The sequence below is a fragment of the Leucopleurus acutus genome (assembly GCF_964270905.1).
Source record: "Leucopleurus acutus genome assembly, chromosome: 2".
NCBI classification, from domain to species: domain Eukaryota; kingdom Metazoa; phylum Chordata; class Mammalia; order Artiodactyla; family Delphinidae; genus Leucopleurus; species Leucopleurus acutus.
In genome coordinates this window covers 96,965,978-96,989,569 of record NC_139143.1, presented here as the reverse complement: position 1 = coordinate 96,989,569, position 23,592 = coordinate 96,965,978, and the positions used below count along the sequence as shown (strand labels likewise).

Here is a 23,592-nt window from a genome sequence, read left to right as displayed (position 1 = left end):
AATATAATCATACCACCAACTATCTCTATTTTCTATTTTTAAAGAAGCCCTTTAAAATGATCAAAGGAATTTCAGACCTCACTTCCTGGGTCTGTTTAGATTTATTTTGAGGTTCTGTTCAGCTTATGAAGCTATATAGTTAAAACCTACTATTGAGTTTTTGGGGAAATTCTACTGTTCTTAAAAACCATATAGCCAGGATTTTTTTCTTGTTCATTAAATGAGTACTTTATATAATGTCTACTGTGGATATGAAACCAAGATTCAGTAATCATATATTATGTCAGTTAAGTCCAGAATACTTCAATAAAATTAATAACCTTACAAGAACTTTTTTTTTTAGTTGTAGCAGAGTCAGTTAGAGAAGTGGTACCAGAAAGTGGGAAAGCATCAGTGACAAAATGTGTCTTTATCTAAAAATTTTACTGGGAGGTTCCCAAATTTACTTATAGCTCATTTTGAATTGGGAAAATCCAACCTCACTAGATCTTTCAGACATGTTATAAAGTGCAAGTGACTTGAAGTAGGTAGTGTTTGAGTGGTACCCCACAGTTGAGAAAGGAACCTAGTAGAATGTTCTCAATTTAAGGGCATGTTCTCTAATTATACTAAGTGTTAGTGTGTGAAAGAAAAGTTCCCCCATCACTATTCTGCACAGGATAAATAAACGCTGATAAAAAGCACATTTAAAATATATTCTTTGCTGCATGTTTTAAAGCATCATCGTATCTTATGAAGATAGCCAGCGGGTTTCCAAGATAACCAGAAAAAAAAATCATGGGTCAATTTTAACCATACCAAATTGAAAACGTCTGTGTATAAGTAAATACAGGTGGAGTTTTTTTTTTTAAGAAAACATTTTTAATCTTACAGTACAGTACCTTGAAAAGTACAGTAGTACAGTACAGCAGCTGGCATACAGGGGCTGGCATCGAGTGAACAGGCATGAAGAGTTACTGACTGGAGGAGGTGGGAGGTGGGAAAGCTGAAGGATTTTCAGCAACAGGAGACAGAGGGCAAGCTGCAATTTCACTCAAATGCCTGACGTTGATGGCACAGGTTCTGGTTCCTTGCTGGATACAATTCTATCTACCCTCTTGAAAAAACAATCCAGTGATGTCTGGGTAGTAGCTCTTTTTTTTCTCATCATAGTTAACACGGTAGCACTGGATTGCATTCTGAACATTCTGAAGGCTGCTGCAACCTTTGTGTACCATTCTGTGTTCGGGTCCTGTGCCTCAAAAACTAACAGTGCCTCGTCAAATAAAGAAAGTTCCCTTGCCATTTCCTGGGTTGTGAATCTCTTTGGTTCTTCAGTTACTTCTTCCTCTTGTCGCTCCACTCTCTCAATTATTTTCACTTTTGTTTCCATCGTTATTGCTTGGCTCTTCTTAGCAGTACAAGCTACATCACTGCTGCTTTTACACTTGCTTCTGGACATCCAGGGCTTGAAATAAAGATACTGTACTACTGTACTTTATACAGTACTATACAGTAAAGTACACAAAAACACAACCACTGGTAGGGGATGCACAACGTATGCCAGACACGTGAACTAACTTGCGTGATTGGACAAGCAAACACGTTCACATCTTTGAAAGTTGGCGACTTGAAGGTTTGTATGTAGGGGACTTACTATATTTTTTTAAGAGACTCTGAAAGACTAGAGACACTAAGGATTGGAAAGTTTAAGAGTATCTAAAATTTAAATATTAAATCTTTCACACGAACTTCTCCTTACATGAAGGGTACTAAATAAATTACATTTAAATGTTCTACTTATATATTTTTTAAAAGATCAGATATTTCTCATTTAAAAGAAAGCAGAAATTATTTAAAATACGAGCAGTAGGGATTTCTCTGGTGGTCCAGCGTTTAAGACTCCGAGGTTCCACTGCAGGGGGTGCGGGTTCGATCCCTGGTTGGGGAACTAAGATCCTGTATGCCGTGAGGTGCGGCCAAAAAAAAAAAAGTGTAGAGGGGTAAAGGATAAACTCTATATCCAATCCAAATTACATTAAAACCCAAATATAAAATATCAACAGAAGGGGCATTTTCCTAAAAGGAAATAAATACTCACTATTGGGAGAAATCTACGTTGTAAGATATTTTCTTGCTTTGATACAGCTAAAAAAAATAAAAATAAATTTCATGTCTAAAATTTTAGGCTTATATAGTTATAAATATGTAATTCTACTTTATAGGTAGTTCAACTAGGAGAAATAAATTAGCACAATCATTTGAATTGGTTTATATATCAGGTGGAGTTTTTAAATTGCTTTTGATTCCAATGGGAAGCTCACGGGTCATTTCTTTCATCAGAAAGTGTCAGGATTAGACTGCTTGTACATTCTCCTCCTCCCCAATCCATCCCCAAAAGACAATTGAAGCATATGCCAGAGTGGAGCTTTTTGCTTCCACAATGTTTGGGCTCTCCTGTTCTCTCTTCACCCTTTCCAAGTCTAAGGAGCAGTATCTCTCAATGGCAGTTCATTGGCAACTTAATATGACTTTTCTTTGCATCATTTCACTTCTCCCAAAACCAGTGTGGATTTTGGAACTGAGAGTTCTTTTCCCTCCCCAAAGCTCACCATGTTCAACTGATATTGTAAGTTCAGAAAGCTTTAGTGCAATAGTAGGCTGTTCTGTAAACTAACCCCTTGAAAATAAAGGGGAACGCTGCTGTTTCCCCCAGCCTGTTACAAAAGAAGGATAATAGTACTGTTTTTGTAGGGGGGGGGGGGGTTGTTTTTGTTTTGTTTTTTACTTAACTGGGTTTGTTGTTGTTGTTGTTAATGTTGGTAGCAAATTGCCTTGAGCAAGTCACTTAACTCCCACCCCTGTTCTGTTTTGTCATCTGTGAAGGGTAGATCCAGCAGTCAAAGGATTCCAGAATGTTTTGAAAATACAAATCCTCTATAAGAAAATCTTAGCCACAGCCACTAATGTTGAAGCAGGTGCTTAAACTAGAAAGTCATAGAAATCTAGGCATTCAGGACCTTGGTTTTCACCATGCTAGCAAGTGTGGATTTCAAACTGCTAATCAGCTTTAAGTAAAAAGTCCTAATTGAATGCCCTCGGGTGGTTTTACTTGTTCTTTGTATGCCAAGATTTAAACAAAAATGGTTTGAAAAACATTTAGATCAGTGATATTCTAGCAGTATTACTGGTAAAATTTGCTGAATAACTTTTCCTATACAAGAGTTGGTTTTGGCTTTTGGTTTACCATACAGCCAAAAGCAAGAGACCTTTATCCTTGCTTATCTGTCCACTTTACTCATTAGAATATGGCTAATCAGAAAGTCATAGGTCAGGAAAACCCAAACTTTTGTCTTCAGGTCTGGGAGGCAGTGAGAATAGGGGGATTGCACTGTATTCATTCTGGAACAACAGGGAGCTCTTATTTTTCAATAGCTCCAAAGATGTTTCGGCCTACAATTTCTTTCAACCAGCTTGTTTCTTGTAGGCTATCTAAGGTCATTATTTTATACTGAGACTTATCCAGAATTGAACATAAACACCTCAAGTTAGAACATCAAGAAGGATGGCAAATACTGCCTCTCTACAATGAAAAATACAATTATGTTTTATTTATTTATTTATTTTTGGCTGTGTTGGGTCTTCGTTGCTGTGCGCGGGCTTTCTCTAGTTGTGGCAAATGGGAGCTACTCTTTGTTGTGCTGCGCGTGCTTCTCATTGTGGTGGCTTCTCTTGTTGCTGAGCACGGGCTCTAGGTACACGGGCTTTAGTAGTTGTGGCGCACAGGCTTAGTTGCTCCATGGCATGTGGGATCTTCCCAGAGCAGGGCTCGAACCCATGTCCCCTGCACTGGCAAGCGGATTCTTAACCACTGCACCACCAGGGAAGTCCCTACAATCATGTTGTTGTTGTTTTTTATGGTACGCGGGCCTCTCACTGTTGTGGCCTCTCCCGTTGTGGAGCACAGGCTCCGGACGCGCAGGCTCAGCAGCCATGGCTCACGGGTCCATCCGCTCCGCGGCATGTGGGATCTTCCCGTACCAGGGCACGAACCCGTGTCCCCTGCATTGGCAGGCAGACTCTCAACCACTGCGCCACCAGAGAAACCCTACAATCATGTTTTTGATGTGACTGATTATCTTTGATAGATTCTTGTCCATGTATTAGAAGCTTAACATTTTGTGTTTTGTTTTTAAGAGCTATGGAAACAAGCTTGCTGCAGCTGATCTTTAAAGTCGTTTCACCTTGTCCTTTGAACTCGAAAATATCCAATGTAACTACAGAATGGATTCTGAAGAGTCCCATTGACCCACTCATCTCTGGAAGCAATACCTGTTACTACATAGTATTTAACATTAGGTCTTTAAAGTCAGATAATGTTATTTAATATTGAGTTTTGGTGGTTTTTTCCTCCCTTGAGCCTGTACTTGATGGGAAGCAGTGGATGGTGACTAAAAAAAAAATGTCTCATTAACCTTTGTTGAGTATTAGTCTAGGGTTCTGAATGCTGACCCTCGTGGACTCAGGTGCTACTTATTGGGAGCTACTTGTATTTCTTCTGCCATATCACAGGTGGGATTCACTCACTCAAGTGAATATGTAAAGAGGGTTTAAATTTCTAAGATGTAATTGGCTTTCAAGTTTATTTAAGCTAGACTTCCAGATCAAGGAAGGAAGAATTGTTCTTATAACATCTCCAATCTTGTTCCAATTTGATAGGCTAAGAAATTACACAGATGGCACTTACTCAGTCTATGTGGCCACCTTCCAAAATGCCAGACTCCATCTTCCTTCTAGAGATATCCACTGATTACTTGCTTTCAGTGATAACTTTTCTTCTCATGGCAATTTGTTTGAAGAATACAGATTTGCCTAATTTGTAAGCAGTTGTGTTTTCATCTTAAAGAATATCCCAGCGTACTTTGCAGTAAGGTTTGCAAGTTTCACATCTTGTGAACTTCACTTAAAATCAGTATTGGCTTTAAAGAGGACTGCGAATTAAGGCTAATGACCTTTTATTACAAACATGTAAGGTTTGTATATATGTGTAACCAGGCTTGGTCTTTCCTGACATTCAAGAATTGTTGATTCTTGTACTCTCTGAACCAATACAAAGTGATTTCCAAGTGAAAAAAAAAACAAGGTGCAGAATATTTTAGCTGCTACCTTTTGAATAAGAAAGAGAGGGAAAATAAGAATATAAATACATATTTGCTTTTCCTACCTCAAAAAATGAACATAAGAAGGCTAAACCAGAAATTAATGAAAATTGGGGAGAGTGGAACAGAGTTGGGGGGATAGGAATGGAAATGAGACTTCTCTGAGTATACCTTTAAAATTTTTGAGATGTGTTTTATATGTCAAAAAATAAAATTAAGAGAAGAAAAAGGAAATCTTAAAATTGCATATAAACAGAAACAAATGAACCTAACTACATATCAGGAAGATTACACAATCACCCAGAAAAAAGTACTTTGACTATGCATACTCTTTGTGAAATATGTTCTAAGGAAAAAAAGAACTTCAATGAAATATTGACACTTCACTGCATAGATTATTGTTAATAATATTAGCCTTGTAATTTTGAAATTATTTTATGTGTAGTATAGACTAAAGCAAATAAGTAAATATTGTATTGCTGTTAGAGACCAAGATTGTCACCATAAAAAAAAAGATACAAATAGGAAAATTAAAAATTTTAAAAATGGTAATGTTAAATTTGAAAAAAAGTATCAATATGTACTCATGAGTAACACAAAAAAGATTAATTTCTCTCTCTACTGAAAGAACTTAGAAGCACTGACACCTCTCTTAGCAATAGGCAGACATTATATCCAGATTTTAGTTTCTAAATACCTTTCCCCGCTGAAAGAAATCAGGGCTCCCTGGAGAAATGACTGATTCTAGGTCTGAAGCAGAGAAAGAACAAGATGAGCCTGGTATATCTTCTTATGTCGGAAAGAAAGGAATCATTTAAATGGGATCATGTCAAAAGAACAGAAGAGTCAGCTTAAAGGAGGCTCCCACTGGCCCAGTTTGGGACAATTGGAGCATTCAGTGCAATCATATAATTGAGTGTAACATATTGGATAAATAAAATATGAATGACACGTAAAAAAAAAAAAGTGAAAGAGAAAGAAGAAAAGCTTTTCTTTACATGCCAGCCTAATATATGTGGAAAGAATGATAGGAATCATGATTCTATAAACCCCCCTCCTCCCCAGTATAATTGGCTCAGGCAAGGATTATGAACAGATGGTAAAGTCACTAGGGAACGGGACATTCACAGGCTGACAAGGATCACCCCACAAATTAACCTTTACTTGCAAAGGAGAAAATATTCCTTTCAAAGACTGATGTTCGTCACTTTAACCAAGGGTTTCAGGTTAGTGTCCCCAGTAGTGGAACAACCTGACTTTATGTGCCTCCTGATACGCTGCGAAGTAAAGTATACAACACCAACTATGAAATATTCTTGCCAAATTTTAACCTCTTTCTAATCAAACCCCAAAACTGAACATCCAGTTCACAGGAAGGAAACAGTCTGAAAAATTCAAAATATGGGAGAGGGCTTCCCTCGTGGCGCAGTGGTTGAGAGTCCACCTGCCGATGCAGGGGACACGGGTTCATGCCCCGCTCCAGGAGGATCCCACATGCTGTGGAGCGGCTGGGCCCGCGAGCCATGGCCGCTGAGCCTGCGCGTCCGGATCCTGTGCTCCGCAGCGGGAGAGGCCGGCAGTGAGAGGCCCGCGTACCGCAAAAAAAAAAAAAAGGAGATTCTATAAGGCAACTGGCTTGGACTCTGGGAGGAAAAGTCAGTATCACAGAGCACGGTGGGGCAGGGAGGGGGGGCAGGTGGGAAGCAGGAGAACTCTTCTAAATTAGCAGAAACTAAAAGAACCTAACAACCAAATGCATTTAGTGAACCTTGATTCCATCCTGGGTTGGAAGAGCCGGGTTTACAACTATGAAGGATATACTTGAGAAAAATTAAGTAAATTTGAATACAGACTGGATATTTGATGATATAGAATTGTTGTTAATGTTCTTAAGTATTATAATGTTATAGGGGCTCTGTAGAAGAATATCTTTGTTAGAAGATGCATTCTGAAGAATTTATTATGAATTTTTATATTTGGAAAATTTTTTTTGCAGGACTGTTTGAAAGTATGCATGTGTGTATATGTATAGAGATAGAGAAAGAAACCTAATATGGAAAATGGAAAGCTTCAATCTAGATGGAGGGTATACAGATGTTCATTATATTGTGTTAATTTTTTTATGTTGAAAATGATCGTAATAAAGTTGGAAAAATAAATAGAACGTGCCAACTGGTGCTGGGGGATGCGGTGGGGGGAACTTGGGCGTATCAGTAAAGCCATGGGTATGTTCCAAGAACCTAGATTTCTTCAGTCACCTGTACAAAAAACAGCAACGAAAAAAAAAACAACCCTAGAGTTAATGATAATTCAGTGTCAGGAGAAAAAGAAGAATGACTGGAATGTTTTCATATAATATTGGTAGACGGATTGAGGATGAGGAAAGTTGGAACTGGCCAGGCAATTGGACAGGTAGATAGCTAAATAGGCAATTGAAACATAGTCCGGTTGCATGTTATGTTCTGTTGTAATTTGTGGTTTTCAAAAGATTAGGAAGCCTTTCCTCTTACTTGTTGCTTTTTTTTTTTTTTTTTTTGCGGTACGTGGGCCTCTCACTGCTGTGGCCTCTCCCGTTGCGGAGCACAGGCTCCGGATGCGCAGACTCAGCGGCCATGGCTCACGGGCCCAGCCGCTCCGCGGCATGTGGGATCTTCCCGGACCGGGGCACGAACCCGTGTCTCCTGTGTCAGCAGGCGGACTCTCAACCACTGCGTCACCAGGGAAGCCCACTTGTTGCCATTTTTTAAACCTCTTAATTTTACCTCTAGTTGGCAGTTGGAGGCCTAGATCACTCACTTTCACTAGAGCACTTTAGGAGATAATAGAAAGCCAATGAAGTGTGCTCTCTAATACGAAGAGAGGGGGAGTAGCTGATAAGGGTAAAACCACTCTTTGGCAGAGTTTTTCAAGCTTTATGTTCCTTCCTCACCATTTAAGTGACTCAGCAGTGTGGGCCCTGGTTTTGCCACACCCCTTACTCCCACCAACATTGAAGAAAGATCAAGTTGAGTCCCATTTTGAAAGGAGTGTTTCTTGTGACAGTGGAATTGGTTTCTAGCAGTGTGTGTGTGTGTGTGTTATCCTGTTACTGTTGAGACACAGCCCAGTGGAGTGGGGGAGGGAGATGTGTGCTGTGATTAGCTTGCCTACCCCCTCCCTCTAGAAACTCAGGCCCCATCTGGGGAAACTGAGAACTTAAGAAACTTGAGACAGGGAAGGAGGACAGTGAGCAGCCAAAACCTGCCGAGTCTCAGAAGACTGGTTTCTGCACCAGGGAATGGAAGAAGTGACTGGAGGTGGCTCTGGGTTCGACTCTGTGGCCTGACATTGATTCCCTTGAGATAAGCTGTTTTCTGTTGGTGTACCTGCGGGCCCCAAGTTGAGAAAGGGATGCCTTTCATTTGGGAAATTTCTTTTGCCTGATTGGAAGTCTGAAATAGTACTTGTACCAAGAAGTTGGTGTTTATTGATAACTGTTTCTTTGGATTCATCTGAAATGGGAATCAGACTGATCAGTGGTAAGTATCAAGAAAAGGTCTTGGACTTTTTTTATGCTGACAGCCATACTCTCTTCATTTCCTCTGAAAAAAAAGCAGGTGAGAGTAGAATCTGTGGAAGAAAGAATAAATTAGCCAGAAGATGTGTGAAAAGGGGATTAGAAAAGATGTGGTAGGAGTCCTGGAAGGAGTCCATAGATCTTCCCTGAAATAGCACTGAGTACTTAGTTGGTGCCTACTAGATGTATTGACTAAAGGAATGTAATACCCTGAATATTATCCTGATCACCCTCCACTGGCCATAGTGTCATAGCGGAATTCTGGTGGCTATTAATTCTCTGATTTAGGACCTAGAAGGCAAAATTGGGTGGGACCTGGGAAGGAAGTGTAATTAAGCTACTTAATCTGATTAGATAGACCATGTGTTTGTGGAAGTAAACTTCTCAGCTTCTGATGGTAAAAAATATCAATTAAGATCAACTAAACAAGTAGTATACGACTGTTTTTCTTCTCTGGAGTCTTATAGCTGTTATCGATTGCCTATGATTCCTTCTTCTTGCTAAGTTCTGTAGAGCAATTCTTTTAGCTCAGTCTGTCACTAGACTTACCACTAGGTGGTAGATGTACCATACGCCAAATTGTTTCTTCAGTAGAGCTTTTCTTACCATTCTCAGTATCACATAGAAGAGTCAACCATTGTACCCACCAAGCTATTTTAAAAGGTGCTCTAAAATAGCACATAAAATTGGCCTGACATTTAATTGAGTTGCTAAGGCACAGCAAGTACACTTCTGTATTTGGATGTGCTATTTGCAGAATGGGTCAATCTGATATTCTAACCTTTCTCATATATGATTGATATTAGTTCAAGAATAGAACACTGGTGGGAATTCCCTGGCGGTCCAGTGGTTAGGACTCCGTGCTTTCACTGCCGTGGGCCTGGGTTCAATCCCTGGTCGAGGAAGTAAGATCCTGCAAACCATGTGGCCCGGCCAAAAAAATAGAACACTGGTGTGTTTGTTGTGGGTAAGGCTGTTTATATGGGGTAGTGAGTATTGAAACAGAATAGTTCTTTAACATAGGACTTTTTGATTTTCAGACCTTTTTGGACTTCAACTATCTTCTTTTCCCTCCTCCTCATCCCCATCCTACATCATATTAGACCAGGCGTTCCTTACAGGTCTAGATTTGAAGAAACATGAAAGCATACCAATTAAAACTTAATAATGATTGGAAGAAATCATGATAAATAGGAAGTAATGTAAACAGACGACTTTGTAGTCATTTTTTGTATTTTGTTTTCAACTAAATAACCATGTTTTGCTTAAATGCAGTGAGTCCAACCCAATTAGAAGGCTATTATTGAGATCTGGCTTCGCTAGAGAGAAAACTTGTGATATCTGTAAATTGCTTTTGGCAGCACTGTCTATTTACAATGTGAAGGTGAACAACATTCCAGGAGGTATTTCACCAAGGAGAAGACAGAGCTACTAGCTATGAAGACAGCCAGTGGAACTAGCAGGCCTGATGGAAACTAGCAGAGAAGCTGCATTTCACAGCAGCAGTTATTGATATAGGTTCTCTTCTGCACGTAGTTTGGGGTGGGAGAGAAGACAAGGTTATCATGTATCTTTGTGTAGCTGAATCATTTTATTTATAAGCATTGAGATTATCAATATGCTGCAAGAATAGACAGTGACCCATTTATGTCATGGCCTGAGTTAACTCTCTGCCCACTTCAAATATGGACCATATTCATTATCTGAGAGATGAGGCGCTGCAGTGATTAGTAAGCTGCTTGCAACAGTCTCATATTTTTAGATGGGAAAGATTTTGCTAAGCTTTAGGCTACTAAAGCCTAATCCCATTCTACAAGGTGGGATTATGACTATTAGTTCTTAGGTTGCTAAAGAAATACATATCTGTCTTGACACAGCAGGCTGTCTATATTTTTTATTTAAAAAAACTGCAAATGTTATTGCATTTCCCTCCCTCACCCTTCCTACCCCCAGGTAGGTGGTGTCTGGGAATATACCCAGAACCTTTGGGGGAAAAAAAAGATGAACAGGGAGGGAGTCGTAACAGTCATTAGAGGAGAGCAACTTCCAAATAGGCTGCCTAGGCCAGGAGCAAGGAAGCTGATGGAGGAAGAGCTGCCTCTGGAGAGTGTTAAACGGTGTTGATGGTCTCTTGACTGTTTTTTCTGCCACCAAAATAACTGCATATTGGGTTGAAAGTCATTACCTTGGCCCTGGATTAATCCCTTCAGTAAATCTAGCTTTGCTGACTGCAGAAGTCATGTGAACATACAGTGGGAAATCCTATCTAGAAGGGCAGATGCTGACTTGTGGTCACTTCAATAAATGGTTTTGGTTTGGTTTGGTTTGGGTTTGAAAGGCAGTTGTGTTTTTGACATTTAAGCTGATTAAAGTTTTAGCACCTAAACTAAAAAAGCTGCTTCTTCAGGTGTACGAAGATACTTGTTAATCAAGTTCAGGTGTAGTGTTTGTGGTTTAGCTTGAATCTTTATTATTTACTTATTTATTTTTGAAATTCAATTGACTTGATCTTATAGAAGAAAGAAATTTGAAAGATTCACTCATTCTACAAATAATTATTGAACGCTTCCTATGTGCAAGATCCTGGTCTAGATGCCAGAATATGTAGCTCGCTTTCCCTTCCATGCCTTTAGGATCTGTCCTTAAACTTAAAAATATAGTCTGTGGACTCTGCCTCCTCTCTATTTCACAAAGTAACCTAAAGAAACACTGCCCAGTTGGATGGTAAGCCAAGGTAGGTTTAAAATGAAAGTACACTGGAGTTTTTCTTTCAGGCCTGCTGCCTAGTAGTATTATCTATGACATCAGTATTCTCCGCTTTGATTCTTGGTGTAAAAACACAAGTCTGTGTTCCCTTGATTACTGCTTCATTACCTGTAGAATCCTACTAATTCAGTAATCGCCTTGCTCATATTAGCTGCCTGTGCCTAGGCTGCACAGTTATGCCTGATTCTTACACTGCCACCAGATGCTACCCTAGCTGGAGGGTACATATGACAGAGGAGGGGAATGTTTAGCAGCTGTAACTAATGGGCGTTTTACTATTCCTGGCTTCAAAATGCCTATAACCAGGTTGCTAGCATTATGGAGAGAAGATTTTAATCTGTAATAGGTTACATTTCCAGATATTATTTGCTGAAAACTTAGCTTAATGAATTCTCCATGGGAGCCTTTTCAGATTTAATCATCTTGTGAGGAGAAGCTTGATTGAGATTCTCAAACCATTCTGTTTTTCAGAGGAGGTCGAGGTTTATTTTATATTTCAAAGAAAGGGTTTGTCAGAGTTTAAACAGGCGTTTAGGAGGAAGGTTTAAACCAGTTAATAGAAGTGTTTTCCTACACTTCAGAAACACTAATTAATTTAACTATAAATGATGTTAATTGTAAGCTATTTGCTATTTATTAAAACCAGTCTTCCAAGTATCCTTCAAAAGTTATCTGTTTCTGCCTTATTTCATTTAAGAAAGTTTTTTTTTAACATTTTTATTGGAGTATAATTGCTTTACAGTGTTGTGTTAGTTTCTGCTGTATAACAAAGTGAATCAGCTATATGCATACATATACCTCCATATCCCCTCCCTCTTGTATCTCCCTCCCACCCTCCTTATCCCACCCCTCTAGGTGGTCGCAAAGCACCGAGCTGATCTCCCTGTGCCATGCAGCTGCTTCCCACTAGCTATTTTACATTTGGTAGTGTATATATGTCAGTGCTACTCTTACTTCATCCCAGCTTACCCTTCCCCTTCCCTGTGTCCTCAAGTCCATTCTCTATGTCTGTGTCTTTATTCCTGTACTGCCCCTAGGTTCATCAGAACCATTTTTTTTAGATTCCATATATATGTGTTAGCATATGGTATTTGTTTTTCTCTTTCTGACTTTCTTCACTCTGTATGACAGACTCTAGGTCCATCCACCTCACTACAAATAACTCAATTTCGTTTCTTTTTAGGGCTGAGTAATATTCCACTGTATATATGTGCCATATTTCTTTATCCATTCATCTGTCGATGGACGCTTAGGTTGCTTCCATGTCCTGGCTATTGTAAATAGTGCCGCAATGAACATCGTGGTACATGACTCTTTTTGAATTATGGTTAAAGTAAGTTTTTAATACAGAGTTTACCAAGTCATTATTCTCTCCTTCCTTCAAATTAGTCCTAATTTGGGCTTCCCTGGTGACGCAGTGGTTGAGGGTCCACCTGCCGATGCAGGGGACACGGGTTTGTGCCCCAGTCCGGGAAGATCCCACATGCCGCGGAGCGGCTGGGCCCGTGAGCCATGGCCACTGGGCCTGTGCGTCCGGCGCCTGTGCTCCGCAACGGGAGAGGCCACAGCAGTGAGAGGCCCGCGTACCGCCAAAAAAAAAAAAAATATATATATATATATATATATATATATATATATATATTAGTCCTAATTAGTTGGAATTTACTATGGTATGTGTGTTTTTAAATTTTTATTAGAATTTTCTGGTATTTTACTGTGTATAGAAGGTTCTGGCAATATTCCGTTGGCTTTGTGAAGGATAGGTACATGATTGGACTCTGACTATTAGCACCCCAATGCCCATCACCATTTAAGGCATCTCTTCATAATTCTTTCAAAAAAACAAGACCATTGCTAACTTCAGGATAAGAATATGCTACAAGAGAATATTCTGAAATAAAAATCAAGCAGAAGCCCTAAGAGATTATGCCTGCTTTTTGATAGAGTTGAGAGCAAGGGTAAAGAGTTTAATGTCTCAGGGTTAGAAGAGAAGAGAAAAGAAAACTTTATGGAACGTGGGAAGGAAGACCTGTGAAATTAGACAAATGCTAAACGAAGTTGGGTCTTAAGCTCTCTCTCCTCCCCCTGTCCCCACAAGATTCTGCTGAAGCCATCGGGAAGAGATAGTAATTGGCATTTTGGGAGGAGTCAAGAGAATAGCCTCCTCCACCCTCATTTCTGGTGGAAGAATTACTGGCTTAGTAGGAGCCACCAGATTATACTAGCTTTTAGGGGAGGCAATGTATAGCCTTTAAAAATGAAACATTTCATAGAATCCTTGTAAGTTTCAACTTTTTGTCTTCCTCTTATAGCAAATCCAGTTTGCTGATGACATGCAGGAGTTCACCAAATTCCCCACCAAGACTGGTCGACGATCTTTGTCTCGCTCTATTTCTCAGTCCTCCACTGACAGCTACAGTTCAGGTAGGTGTGAACTTCCTGTTCTCTCTGATCTCTCCTCCCTATTCCAGAGTCTTGAGCTAGTACTCTACCCAGTTCTCTTCACTTATCTAGGATCTGAAAATACCTCATGTCAGGACTGCCTGTCTTTGTGCTGAAAGCTGATAACTAGTGGTTGAGCAATGGGAATGTTCCCAGCCAGGGTTGTAGCTGGAGAAGCTTTTGTCATCGTGAGACTTTCCTCCCCGATGGTCTCTGTGTGTGGTCTGTGGCCAGTTCCTGGTTGGTAGTACTGGGCCGGTTCCCATTCCCACGTTTATTCACCCACATTGAGAAGGGAGAAAATCAATGGTATTTTGGCTGCCAGAACTGGCCTTGAAGAAGAGGTGTACTTTGGAAGCATAATTTCTGATTTCTTTGTTAAAGATATACCCTGCCACCTATTTTTCTTTCTTGCCTTTAAGACTGCTTGAATTGTCAACAATAAAAATTAGTGGGCTTCCCTGGTGGCGCAGTGGTTTGAGTCCACCTGCTGATGCAGGAGACACGGGTTCATGCCCCGGTCCGGGAGGATTCCACATGCACGGAGCCGCTGGGCCTGTGAGCCATGGCCGCTGAGCCTGCGCGTCCGGAGCCTGTGCTCCGCAATGGGAGAGGCCACGGCGGTGAGAGGCCCGCGTACCGCAAAAAAAAATTAGTATTTAGCTCTTTTTATTTACTAGGTTACCCTTTATGTTGAAATATCTTCCCCTGTTAACCTCTGGAGTGGGAAAGAGTCCAACTAATGTGGCTCCAGCTGTTTCTTTTTAGTTCTCCTCTCCTATCTTATCCCTATATAAGCAGTCTTTTTTTCTGCTTTGAACTGTGCCCTTCTCAACTTTAGAGGCGGGTATTAGAAAATTAACATGGAAAAGGATATAGAATCTCAGTTTGAGTACTGGAGGAAACGGGGCATCTAATCCAACCCCCTCATTGTTCAACTGAGGAAACATTGTTAAAAGATTAAAAGGCTTGCTCAAGGTCATAGATTGCTATGAATGTCAGCAAAGGAATTTGTACCAAAAGCCATTTATTTTCTTTTGCCATAATCTTGTTTGCATTGTATTACTAACATTAGGACTGGGCTTGAGGTATAAGGACTGTTTAAAAAAAAAGAAACGGATAGACAATTTTTAAAAACTTATTCTCTGCCCTGTGACACTGTTAACCCATTATGGACAAGATAGGCAGACAAGTACAAATGGTGGTATACAGGGTTATGTACGGAAATAAATGAATATGCAGTCTCACTGTGAGCATGTGTGCAAGAAAAGGTTCCAAAATATAATGGCTGTCATAAGTGAAAAGGTGTCTTGGAGTGAGACAGATACAAAAAATGATAGGTGGCAAGCAGGCTAATTATAGCTAAGAGAAAAAAATTTGAAAGATTGAATTACGAGAGAAAAAGTTGGGATGAGTGATGGAAGCTTTAAGAAGTCTTTAAAGATCTTGATGGCTATGTTTTATGGGGGACCTAGTAGAGCATTTTTAAAAGCTTAGTGATAGAGTTAAATTGTCCTAGTGGATAGATAACCTTTAGTAGTATTTGTGTTAGCTGGACAGAGGAGGATGTGTGTATGTAGAAGTCAGCGAGAGACCTGGTACACTGGCAGAGACGGTGATCAGGAAAATATTCAATGAGAGAAAAAAAGTGATTTGAGAGGTAAGGAGTGATTGTTTTATATTCTCCTTGCTTTATATTCTCCTGCGTATCTATCTGCAAGGACATTTTTGGCTTTTTGTGAAGCTGCTTTTTAAAGTTGAACATCTTGAGTGATCTCAGGGCTGGCAACAGAATCAGTGCTGCTCATCTTTTGTGGCATTTCTGTGTTCCTTAGTGCAACCTAGTGTAAAATCTCTTTATAAGATTTTATAAGATAAGGTTATCTTACTGTTTTTATTCTTTTACATTAATGATTCTCAAAGTATGATCCTCTAAACAGCAATATCAGCAGCACTTGGGGATTTGTTAGAAATGCTAATTCTTGGGTCCCATCTGAGACCTACTGAATGGGAGTTTCTGGCAGTGGGGCCCTAGCCATCTGTGTTTCAACAAGCCTTCCATGTGATTCTGACAGATGCTTTAGATACTTAAGTTTGAGAACTAGTGATCTATAGAAATAACATTCCTTATATGGCCTAAATTATTCTTCCATTTTTGCCATGTCTGGTTACAGTCCCGGTTGGGACCAAGTGCCCCTGTTTTGAGGGATTCTCTTGAGCTGGTGCAGGTTTGGGATCAATAGCTCCTTATCATAGGCACTAATGGCAAAGTCATCGGTGGGGGGCGGGGGGGGCGGGGAAAGGGCCACAATACCGAAAGATCTACAACAGTTTCATTCATACCATTTCTTAGACCCTGGAGGAGTAGAACGGAGAGAGACGTAAAAGGTGGCTCCAATTAAGAGTGTTCGCTTAACTTAAATGAGAGTCCCTTGGTGACTGCACTCTGTGGAGTTGGGGCCATTGAGGTTTTTCTTTCCTCATTTCTTTCTTTCCTGGTTCTAGCTGCGTCCTATACAGATAGCTCTGATGATGAGGTTTCCCCCCGAGAAAAGCAGCAAACCAACTCCAAGGGCAGCAGCAATTTCTGTGTGAAGAACATCAAGCAGGCAGAATTTGGACGCCGGGAGATTGAGATTGCAGAGCAAGGTAAAGAAAGGGAGTGGGTAGGGGACCAGAAGCAGCCCACTTGCTAGCCATCAGAATGCACAAACAACTTAAGGCTTGAAAGCTAACTTGAAAGTCTCCTGGGAAACTCCAGTATCCTGGGCTTTTGTATAAACAAGTCTATCTGTATGGAGCTTGAGCTTCAGGATTCTTGTTCTTGTTCTCCCTGCTGCTGCCTGTTCTCAGCGTGTGGTAATTACACAGAGTACTTTCCCTTTTCCTCCCGCATGATACCATATTCAAAGATCTGCTTGCAGAGTCAGCAAGTCCTGGATCAGTACATGGTGGTTAGTTCTGCGGGATCCTACCATAGCTGCCAATCTCAGAGACCCAGATTTCCCAGAAGCAGCAAATGTGGGAGGGTTTTCAGCTAAGGATGTGGTGACCTAGGGTCTCTTTTGGTCTTTGATCCTGAGCACCCTCTGCTGGAGCAAGAGTAAAAATGACTGACAATCAGTTAAATCTTGGTTTCTCTACCCAGCCCCACTCGCAATAATGTCTCTTTACTCTTGTTGTTTTCACATTGGAGGCATGTTCTATACTGGGCAGGAATACAGAACTCAAACAAACTGATAGAATAGGATTAGACAGCGTAGAAAAACAGAAGCAAGTGGCTTCTGCTGATGTAAAGTCTTTCTTCCTGGTCTGATGATTGTAGTATATAGGAATCCATTAGCCAATGCCATAACTACTTCCCTCTTCTCCCAGATGAATGGTGACACTCACCTTCCATTTCTATCACTTTTGAGAATTTGACTACATATAAGCCCTCTGTATATAAGGCTGAAACTGTAGAGGAAGAGAGAAATTCCAAGTGATTAGATGACAACTCACTGCTGTTGTTCTGCAGTTGAAGCTGCCAGACATCAAATAAATATGCTTAGAGGGAATTCCCTGGCCGTCCAGTGGTTAGGACTCCATGCTCTCCCTGCCAAGGGCCCGGGTTCAATCCCTGGTCGGGGAACTAAAATCCCACAAGCCGCGTGGCACGGCCAAAAATAAAATAAAAATAAAAAATGTGCTTAGAGTTTTTTCTTCCTTACCTCACCATATCTCAACAGATCCAGACCAGCCCTAGATGTCGCTGGGGCAGGAATTAATGATATTGCTAGTGCAGACCTAGCTCAAATACTCTGTTCTTTCACAGACATGTCTGCTCTGATTTCACTCAGGAAACGTGCTCAGGGAGAGAAGCCCTTGGCTGGTGCTAAAATAGTGGGCTGTACACATATCACAGCCCAGACAGCGGTGAGTTTGTTGGGAGAAAAGTGATGGTCTTCTGATGGGAGTGGGGGTGGGGAGGGACACTTTTTCTCTTTTTTTTAACTTGCTTTTCCTTCCCTATCTAACTTCCAAGTGCTAACTATTAAGTGGAACCTCCCAGTTACACAATAATGGGGTTTTCTACTTTGATTGTGTAGATATAACCTACTTTTAACCAACCTGACTTAGGGAGATCTCGATTTGCAAAAATGTGATTGTTATAAATATGTTATTAAGACGTTTGGGACCATTTTGGGGGGGTAAAGTTAGATTCCAGTGTACTGACTAGTGGATTACACACCCTTTTGTAACTTCCCAGTGTAGCACCTGTTGCTGCTGAGTTGCTGGGCATTGTTCTCTTAGTTACCACTCAAGTCTGGCCCTCCTCCTTCTCACTCTGTCTTCCTATACATCTGTATAGGTGTTGATTGAAACACTCTGTGCCCTGGGGGCTCAGTGCCGCTGGTCTGCCTGCAACATCTACTCCACTCAAAATGAAGTGGCTGCAGCACTGGCTGAGGCTGGTAAGTTCGGCTTTTTTCACTGACTTTGCTGCAAAATAATTATCTAAACATAATGTTTACATATCAGAATTATCTTTACAATGTCATGTATGTCTAGGTGCTGTGAAATGTGGAGGGTAATAAAAGTGTCAACAGGAAGGAAATGGATAATAAAGGTCCATATGCATAATGGAATATTGTATAGTCATTTAAAATGATCTTTGTAAAGAATATAATATATGGGGAAATGCCCAATTCTAATGTTAAATGAATGAGAAAGAACTTTAAACTATGTGAGCTGTGTGAGTATGAGCTCAGCTGGTCTCCTTTCACAAAAGTCTCCTCACTTTTGAGAGAACACAAGTAAGAGGTACCATCTATTTGATAGTTCATTAGATAATTTGGTATTCAATATTTCATTGAAAATATATGAACTACTTACGAGTTCAGTTAAACGTAAGTAATTTTTATTGTTAAAATGTTCAAAGGAAAATCACTCTGAAGTTTCTTTAAGGTTCTCCCATCTTCCTATGATCCTCAGAAAACAACTGTATAGTACTTTTGTTTTTCTTGTTTACTCTTTTCTGATGTTTATTGCAGAAAATTTAAGAGGTTCCCCAAAAAAACTAAAATCCTGCTACACAGAGATAATATTTGACATATTTTTCCATTTTTCTGTTCACTTTTTACAGAGATGAAATAAGTCTCGGTATATATACAATTTTATAATGTAAATATAACATTTTCAGAAGTAGTTTCCATGTCACTGAAAACTTCGACAGCATCCTTTATAATAGTCATATGGCCATGGGATTTTACTTCACTGTTTTCCTAATGTTGAACATTTAGTTTGTTTCAAGATATTTGCTAATATAAATAATGCTGTAGTGAACAGCTTTGTTTTGATTCCCACTTCATTTTATCTCCTTAGAATAAAGTTCCACGTATAAAATTGACCGAAGAGAATAACATTTTAAGGTTCTAAAATACTTTCAAAAACAAAAATCCCTTAAATTCTTAACTAATTTCTGAACTAAAGATGCTCTTTTGACTTCTTGCCCTCCGTAAGTTGTTTCCTTTCCAGCGTAATTTCTTTAGCCTTTTTCTCTTCACCTGGATCTCAGAGAGTGATGTTGGTATAGGACACTCCCCCAAAGAGGAATGAGCTGATTTGTTTCCATCTCTACAGGAGTTGCAGTGTTTGCTTGGAAGGGCGAGTCAGAAGATGACTTCTGGTGGTGTATTGACCGCTGTGTGAACATGGATGGGTGGCAAGCCAACATGGTAATAATGCATATTCATCCTACACTTTTGACAATGGATTTCTTTCCTTTTTTCCCTCAAAGCATGGTTCCCTAAATATGTTTCGGATGTTTGGTCTTATGCACTTACTTTGTTGCCAAAATGGTTAGCTTGATACCTATTCAGGATGGGTCTGAGTACTGAATGGAAAGGCGGGGGAAGGGTAAGACCAACTGAACACATGTGGCTCATACACAGCAGAATGAAATAGAAGAAAATGATATGGTACCTCTTTGGAGTAAAATTCTAGTTTCTTTCCTTCCTGCCCCAGCTCTCCTTTTACGTTCCAAGGAGCTTTATATCAGGGCTCTAGACTAAAAAATGAGTCTGTGATTAGCCTACTACTCTTCACCATAGCCTAGAACAAACTTAGGAATCCTTTTAACCATTTTACACCAACAAATTTGACTGTGTTTCCACTGTCTAAACCTGCTCTAAGGAGCTCTGAGGAGTGCTCTCCAAAACATACAGGGCTCTCTTACTAGTGCAGAAAGTGGGTTCAAAGTTCCCCCCAGCTCTAGCAGCCTGAATGCCCATAGAAGTCTTCTGGCTGTTCTGTAGATCCTGGATGATGGGGGAGACTTAACCCACTGGGTTTATAAGAAGTATCCAAACGTGTTTAAGAAGATCCGAGGCATTGTGGAAGAGAGCGTGACTGGTGTTCACAGGTAACAGATTCTGGAGTAGCTGCCCCTTGTGTCCTTGCCTCAGCAGATTCTTCTGGTCTCTTTTAGGCTTTAGGGCTATGTTTCAGCCTTGTAACTAAATGGGAGTATCTTCATTAGATAAAACTTTTGAGTATATATACCTTTGGAAAAAATCAAGGAGACCCTAAAAGGAAGTTATTTCAGATTCTAGTTCAGAGATTTTCTCTCCCATTTATTCCACTGTGATTCTCAGTCATTGCTGGGAGGTAGGGAATGAATATATCTTGAAAAACTGTATTCAATTTTGGATTATAATTTTATATCTGAAATACGAAAAAAATCTATTGTAAAACTATATGTTATACACATTACAAAAAATAAAACTGGGCAAAATATTATTTGCTTGTTGGAGTACCTATAAAATATCTGAGAGAGTGTTTCTCCTTTGGGGGCACCTTGCACATGCTTAAACACACACACACACACACACATACACACACACACACACACGGAACCATATCAGAATCATTGATAATCTTTATCAGAAGTAGGCATGGATTTTTTTTTTAAAGATTAAGAAAATGCTGGTCTAAGGAAATGTATCCCCTTTTATGAAAGAGAAGTAAATTTCTTCAATTGAAAGGTTTTTTTCCTTCCAAAAAAAGGCGGGGGGGAGTTGGGAAAGAGAAAATGAAAAGTTAGGAGGGATAACAAGGAATTACCTTGTTTACTAATATTCTTGGGCAATAAATAAGACTGGGGAGGGCAGCACAGAGCTTGAAGAGAATTAGGCAGACTTTGCCAGCTACTGTGTTTTACCAGCTAACTTTGTTTTTGTTTTTGTGGCTTTCTTCTCCCTTTAGGCTGTATCAGCTCTCCAAAGCTGGGAAACTCTGTGTTCCAGCCATGAACGTCAACGATTCTGTTACCAAACAGAAATTTGATAACTTATACTGCTGCCGAGAATCTATTTTAGATGGGTAGGTTGAAACGTATAATTATTCAAATTTATAGGGGGTAAATTTGGGTTGGGTTATAATGTTAGTCTGATATCCCTCCAGTTTTGCCCCCTGGTCTTCCTATGGCTTTAAAAGTTTGTTAGAGGCATTCTGTCTCATACTGAGCCCAGCCAACTTCCAGTTGAAGTTCTTATGGGGCATTGCCCACACTTAAATTTTCAGAGGGACTGTATTTGATCTAATAATGTTTGAGTTGAGGCTTGTCTGTTTCCACAGCCTGAAGAGGACCACAGATGTAATGTTTGGTGGGAAACAAGTGGTGGTGTGTGGCTATGGTGAGGTAAGTAGCTGGGCCTCAGTGTCTGCCTTTTCACAGACTTGTTAGAAATTTTGAGTGAAGGAGACTTGTGCTGTCAGTGTAGAGTTACTGATGCAGGGTTTAAAATATGCTTTTAGATAAAGTGTCTCAAAATAGTAGCAAAAGTCCTTTATTCAAATTTATGAATAGAGACATATAGAACGAATTGAGTTTTCAGATTTCACCACTTTGTCTTATGGTATGGAATGTTGCCATCATTTCCCCCCAGTTATAACAGTAACCTTTTCATTATGAGACTTAATTCAAGTAAATATGTAGCATTTTGGTCCCACAGGTGACTTAGTGGAGTGAAGGGTAAAACCTGAAGTGGCATATAGTTGATTATCTCTAAACTAGAATAGATGACAGGAGACTTTATTTATTGTCATAAACAATGATCCACAGAAGTTTCTGAGCTGCTAGGCTGTCCTTGAGTGAGATGCTTCTCAAGTGATAGTTATCAGGCTTTCCTGAAACAAGAAACTAGAGGTTACAGTTGATCTTCCTTGGTCTTGTTTCCTTGATGGTGATACTTTTATTTCCTTTATCTCTTTTACTATCCCAAGCTCCAGCCCTTGCCAAAGCCCTTGAAATGTCTGCTAAATCACTCCTCTAAGGGTCACAACATAATCAGGATCTGTTTCTCCTCTGCTTGGATTGGAGCATCTTTGCAAGAACTTGCTAGATGATTGGTGGTTTCAGGGAGGCTAATTCCCATCTCCCAGAGAGCCTCCCTGCCTAAATATCTGTGCCTGAATGGACCTGACTTCTTCCTTATGCTCTGCAGGTGGGAAAGGGCTGCTGTGCTGCTCTCAAGGCCCTCGGAGCAATTGTCTATATCACAGAAATTGACCCCATCTGTGCTCTGCAGGCCTGGTAAGAACAGCGGTAATACCATTAGGTTCACTCCAGGGACTTTATGTTTCTAAGAGTTTGATTATTGTATTAACCATTCCTTGGAGAAATTTCTCAAAGAAGGAGAAGGCTAAGATTGCTTTATTCCCTGCATTGTAATCATAGGGCACTCATAGAGCTTCTTGGTGTTTTCCCTTCCTGGATGGAATCTTGGGGAGTCTGAAGAGCCCAGTGTGTATAGTTTAGCACAGCTTATTATTACCATTCTAGCGAGGTAGCCCTGGATTTAACTTTAGAAAGACATTTAATTGTCTCATTTTGTGACCAGCTTCTGTCCCACTGCCTCCTTGCTTTTGCTCATAGTGTTCCTTCCTTTTCTTCCAGCATGGATGGGTTCAGGGTGGTAAAGCTGAATGAAGTCATCCGGCAAGTTGATGTCGTAATAACTTGCACAGGTAAGTGTCAGTGCTTTGGTGTACATGGAGGAGTATTAACTCTGAGGTTAAATCTTGAAAATGATCTAATTAACTTTTATATAAAGTAGGTAAGACCTGTGTTGTGTTTAAAAGTCTGAGAACTAGAGTAAGCTATCAGAACCTTAACATATTTTCCTGAACAAAGAGCCTTTTTCCTTGGTGGCTTTTTATCCTGCTTGATCTTAAAACCAAATAACTGAGCCTAAAGAGCTGTTAGGCAACACACACTTCTTTCCTCACAATGTATACATGCTCTTTAGTGCCAGCAAACCTCTGTCCCACGTTCTAACTGAAAGCTACTCAGTACCTTTCCCCGCCAGGATCTGTTTCCTCAGCCACTCTCCTTTACTTTTAGGAAATAAGAACGTAGTGACACGGGAGCATCTGGATCGCATGAAAAACAGTTGTATCGTATGCAATATGGGCCACTCAAACACGGAAATTGATGTGGTAAGCCTTCTCTCATTGATTTGTTGCTAGGCCTTTTTTTGCTTCCTCCCATTATAGCCAGTCAACTGCGCTCTCTTCCTTTCAGACCAGCCTCCGCACTCCGGAGCTGACATGGGAGCGAGTACGTTCTCAGGTGGATCATGTCATCTGGCCAGATGGCAAACGCGTCGTCCTTCTGGCAGAGGTGCACACACAGAAGGGTTCGGGCAG

At 40.2% G+C, this 23,592-nt stretch overlaps 1 protein-coding gene across 2 annotated transcripts in view; it reads left to right on the top strand.

The window, feature by feature from the left end:
• AHCYL1 (adenosylhomocysteinase like 1) overlaps window positions 1-23,592 on the top strand; it is a gene marked incomplete at its 3' end in the record, with an annotated part of 41,480 nt that overhangs the window by 12,414 nt on the left and 5,474 nt on the right. For both annotated transcript variants that reach the window (XM_082834588.1, XM_082834589.1), the window contains exons 2-13: window positions 13,773-13,884; window positions 16,408-16,551; window positions 17,717-17,817; window positions 18,254-18,356; window positions 19,525-19,619; window positions 20,199-20,305; window positions 21,148-21,264; window positions 21,520-21,583; window positions 22,389-22,477; window positions 22,841-22,911; window positions 23,288-23,382; window positions 23,468-23,566. In XM_082834588.1, coding sequence (XP_082690714.1) covers window positions 13,773-13,884; window positions 16,408-16,551; window positions 17,717-17,817; window positions 18,254-18,356; window positions 19,525-19,619; window positions 20,199-20,305; window positions 21,148-21,264; window positions 21,520-21,583; window positions 22,389-22,477; window positions 22,841-22,911; window positions 23,288-23,382; window positions 23,468-23,566 — 1,197 coding nt within the window. The remainder of the gene's footprint in view (window positions 1-13,772; window positions 13,885-16,407; window positions 16,552-17,716; window positions 17,818-18,253; window positions 18,357-19,524; window positions 19,620-20,198; window positions 20,306-21,147; window positions 21,265-21,519; window positions 21,584-22,388; window positions 22,478-22,840; window positions 22,912-23,287; window positions 23,383-23,467; window positions 23,567-23,592) is intronic.